Raw genomic sequence first — 2,711 nt, forward strand, 5'->3', positions numbered from 1 at the left:
TGCTGGATGATTCAATTTTAAATGTGGTGCTTATCCGAACCTCCAGACCTGTGAAAATCCCTCCTCCCTCTGCTCTTCCCCACAAATGTCCATCAGAACCTTCTCCCATATTCCAGGGGCTACTCATCCCCAGTTAAGCTTGTTTGGTCTGGCCAAGCCAGGCTCTCTATCAAACCTTCTTCCCCTCTACATCCAGACCCCTGGCTGGCCGGCATGCTGTCTGCTAAGGCCTCCGTTTAAAAGATTTGCAAGCCCAGGAATTTCTTTCCAGTTCCTTACCCTGCAAGTGCAGAGAGTGCGTCACTGATACTTGAGATGTGGCCTTTAAATCATTACATGAAGCTACAGGCCAATCCTCTGAATTACCATAGGGAGCATTCCCGTATTGATTCACCTGTCCAATAACATCTGAGGGGCCTGGCGCTAATTTGCCTAATGATCTCCCATGTCACTCTAAAGTCTGTTGGAGCCTTGGGGCTTTGGCCTTTGACTGCTGCAGAATGTCTCCGTGGTATCTCTCTCTGGGCCTCTCCTGGTGGTGCCAGTACCATGTAGGATGCAGGATTTCCCCTCTGGGGCATGATGTGCCTGGGAATGTGTCTTATCATGTGTGATGTTGGCAGCCCCTTTTCTCCTCCGGTTCCAGATCCCACAGACACTGTCCATGTCACTGTCTCCAGCACAGCCTGAGGGATTCAGCGGAGGCCTGGGCGTGCCCCTAGGTGTATTTATGTGCTGCTATTATTACAGCAGCAGCCATAGCAGAGAGACCAGGTTCCTAGACCGATCCTCTGGTTCCACACACACTTGCAGCAGGGCTGCTCCAGCGCTGGCGTCCAGGGAGAAGGCCGGGTGGGTTGTTCCTGTGCTCCACGGCCGAGCAGCAGTAGCTCTTGTCACGGTGATTTAGTCTCAGGAACAGCCCCGGGTCCATCTGTGGTTAGTGTCTGCGATTAGACAGCAGCCTGGGGAAAGGCTCCTGCACTTTGACACCTAGCGCAGGGACCGGCTCTGGATGGATCTCCAGTCTCTGAAGGAAAGCGGCTTGCTCTGTCCGGAAAGGAGCCTGGTCTTAGATTCTCCTCCCGTAGCACTTTCCATCTGAGCATTTCTCAAATGTGGATGAGTTCAGCCTCCCAGCTCTTGTGGGGGAGGTGGGTTTTATTATCCCTGCTTTATAAGTGCGAAAACGGAGCCCCAGAGAGAGGACAGGAGCTACCTAGGGGCACACGGGAGGTCTGTGTGCAGAACTGGAACAGAACCCGGCTCCATGTCTCATGCGCACGGCACCTGCAGGGGGGAGGGGGACAGACAAGAGGAGGAGGCTGGATTCAGCAGCAAATGCCAGAGCCCAGAATGCAGCCGGGGTGTCAGCCCTGAATCCGTTCTTCCCTGCGGTGACTGAAGCTTCATCCTCAGAGTGTCGGCCTTGTGGCTGAATAGCACAGAGAGCAGCCGATAGTCACCTGATCAGCTGCTGGAGTCCCTGAGCCCCAGGGCTCATTTGCATAGACCACCTGGCTTGCCGGGCCCCCCAGCGCTCTAAAGCTGCTGCAGGTTTGCACAGAGCCAGGGGCCCGGCTGCAGAGCAGCTGCCGATTCCTTTCCCTCTGGCTCCCTCCAAGGCCTTCGCCATGGTGCTGCGCCTCCTGGCTCTCCTCCTCCCAGGGGTTTTGGTGCCAGGTAGGTTCCCGTGGGAGGCGGAGGCGATCAGGGAGTTCTGCGGAGGGAGGGACCGAAGGGCGAGGCTCCTGTGCTGAGCTATCGCTGCGCTGCAGACAGGGCCGGGCGGAGCAGGCAGGCGTGGTCAGGCAGGCTGCCGGAGGTGTGGCACGCGAGAGGTTAACCTGTAGCTGGTGCGGAGGCGATGCCGGAGGGGATAATGTCACAGTTCAGCCACTGGGGGTGGGATCGGCACATTCCGTCCGTAACTGCGCCCTTGTTTCGTTCAGCTTCCAGGGCGCAGCCGGTGCTGACTCAGCCGGCCTCCATTTTAGTGTTTCCAGGACAAACGGTGAAACTCTCTTGTGCCCTGAATCCTGGGTACAACATCCGGGAGTTCGGGGTCGCCTGGTACCAGCAGAGACCTGGCAGCCCTCCGAGGTACCTGCTCTATTACAACTCGGAGGTGGACAAGGACAAGCCCGCCGGGATTCCGGACCGCTTCTCTGCGTCCAAAGACCCCGCCAGCAACGCCTGCGTTCTGACCATCGCCGCGGTCCAGGCTGAGGACCACGCTGACTATTACTGCGCGGTCGCGTATCCCATCTACTATCTCTAGAAATGTGGAACCAAAACCTGTGCTGGCCCCCGGGGGACTCTGATGAGCCCCTGCTTGCAGAGCCTCGTGCTGAGGGAACCGCAGCCCTATAAGGAACGGAAAAAAGAAACGGCTCATGTTCTCCACCCTTGAATTAGCCTAGAGGTGAGCCCCCCGGTCAGTTATGCTCAGAGAGCTGTGACGGATGGTGGCTTCCTGTTTGACGCACGTCACCTGGTGGAGCGCAGAATGCTATGAGACACGCAGGGCCAGATCCTGCCAGGTGCTGTCATCTGCAGCTCCCACTGCACAGAGACCCTACCTAACGGAGCTGGTCTTTCCTTCCTGCAGGCCCCTGTCCATCTGCTCAGATCCCCATCAGCTACATGTGGGGCACCCAGTACAGCTTGACACAAAAGCCGGATTTCTAAAGCACTAGTTCTGATGTTCA

At 57.1% G+C, this 2,711-nt stretch overlaps 1 protein-coding gene across 1 annotated transcript; it reads left to right on the top strand.

Moving 5' to 3' along the window:
• Positions 1-1,867: 1,867 nt before the first annotated feature.
• On the top strand, positions 1,868-2,281 carry LOC135890269 (pre-B lymphocyte protein 3-like). Its single transcript, XM_065417625.1, has one exon. It carries the CDS (start codon positions 1,868-1,870, stop codon positions 2,279-2,281), a length of 414 nt encoding a protein of 137 aa, XP_065273697.1.
• Positions 2,282-2,711: the final 430 nt, after the last annotated feature.

The sequence above is a fragment of the Emys orbicularis genome, chromosome 16 (genome assembly GCF_028017835.1).
Source record: "Emys orbicularis isolate rEmyOrb1 chromosome 16, rEmyOrb1.hap1, whole genome shotgun sequence".
In the NCBI taxonomy this organism is placed as follows: Eukaryota; Metazoa; Chordata; order Testudines; family Emydidae; genus Emys; species Emys orbicularis.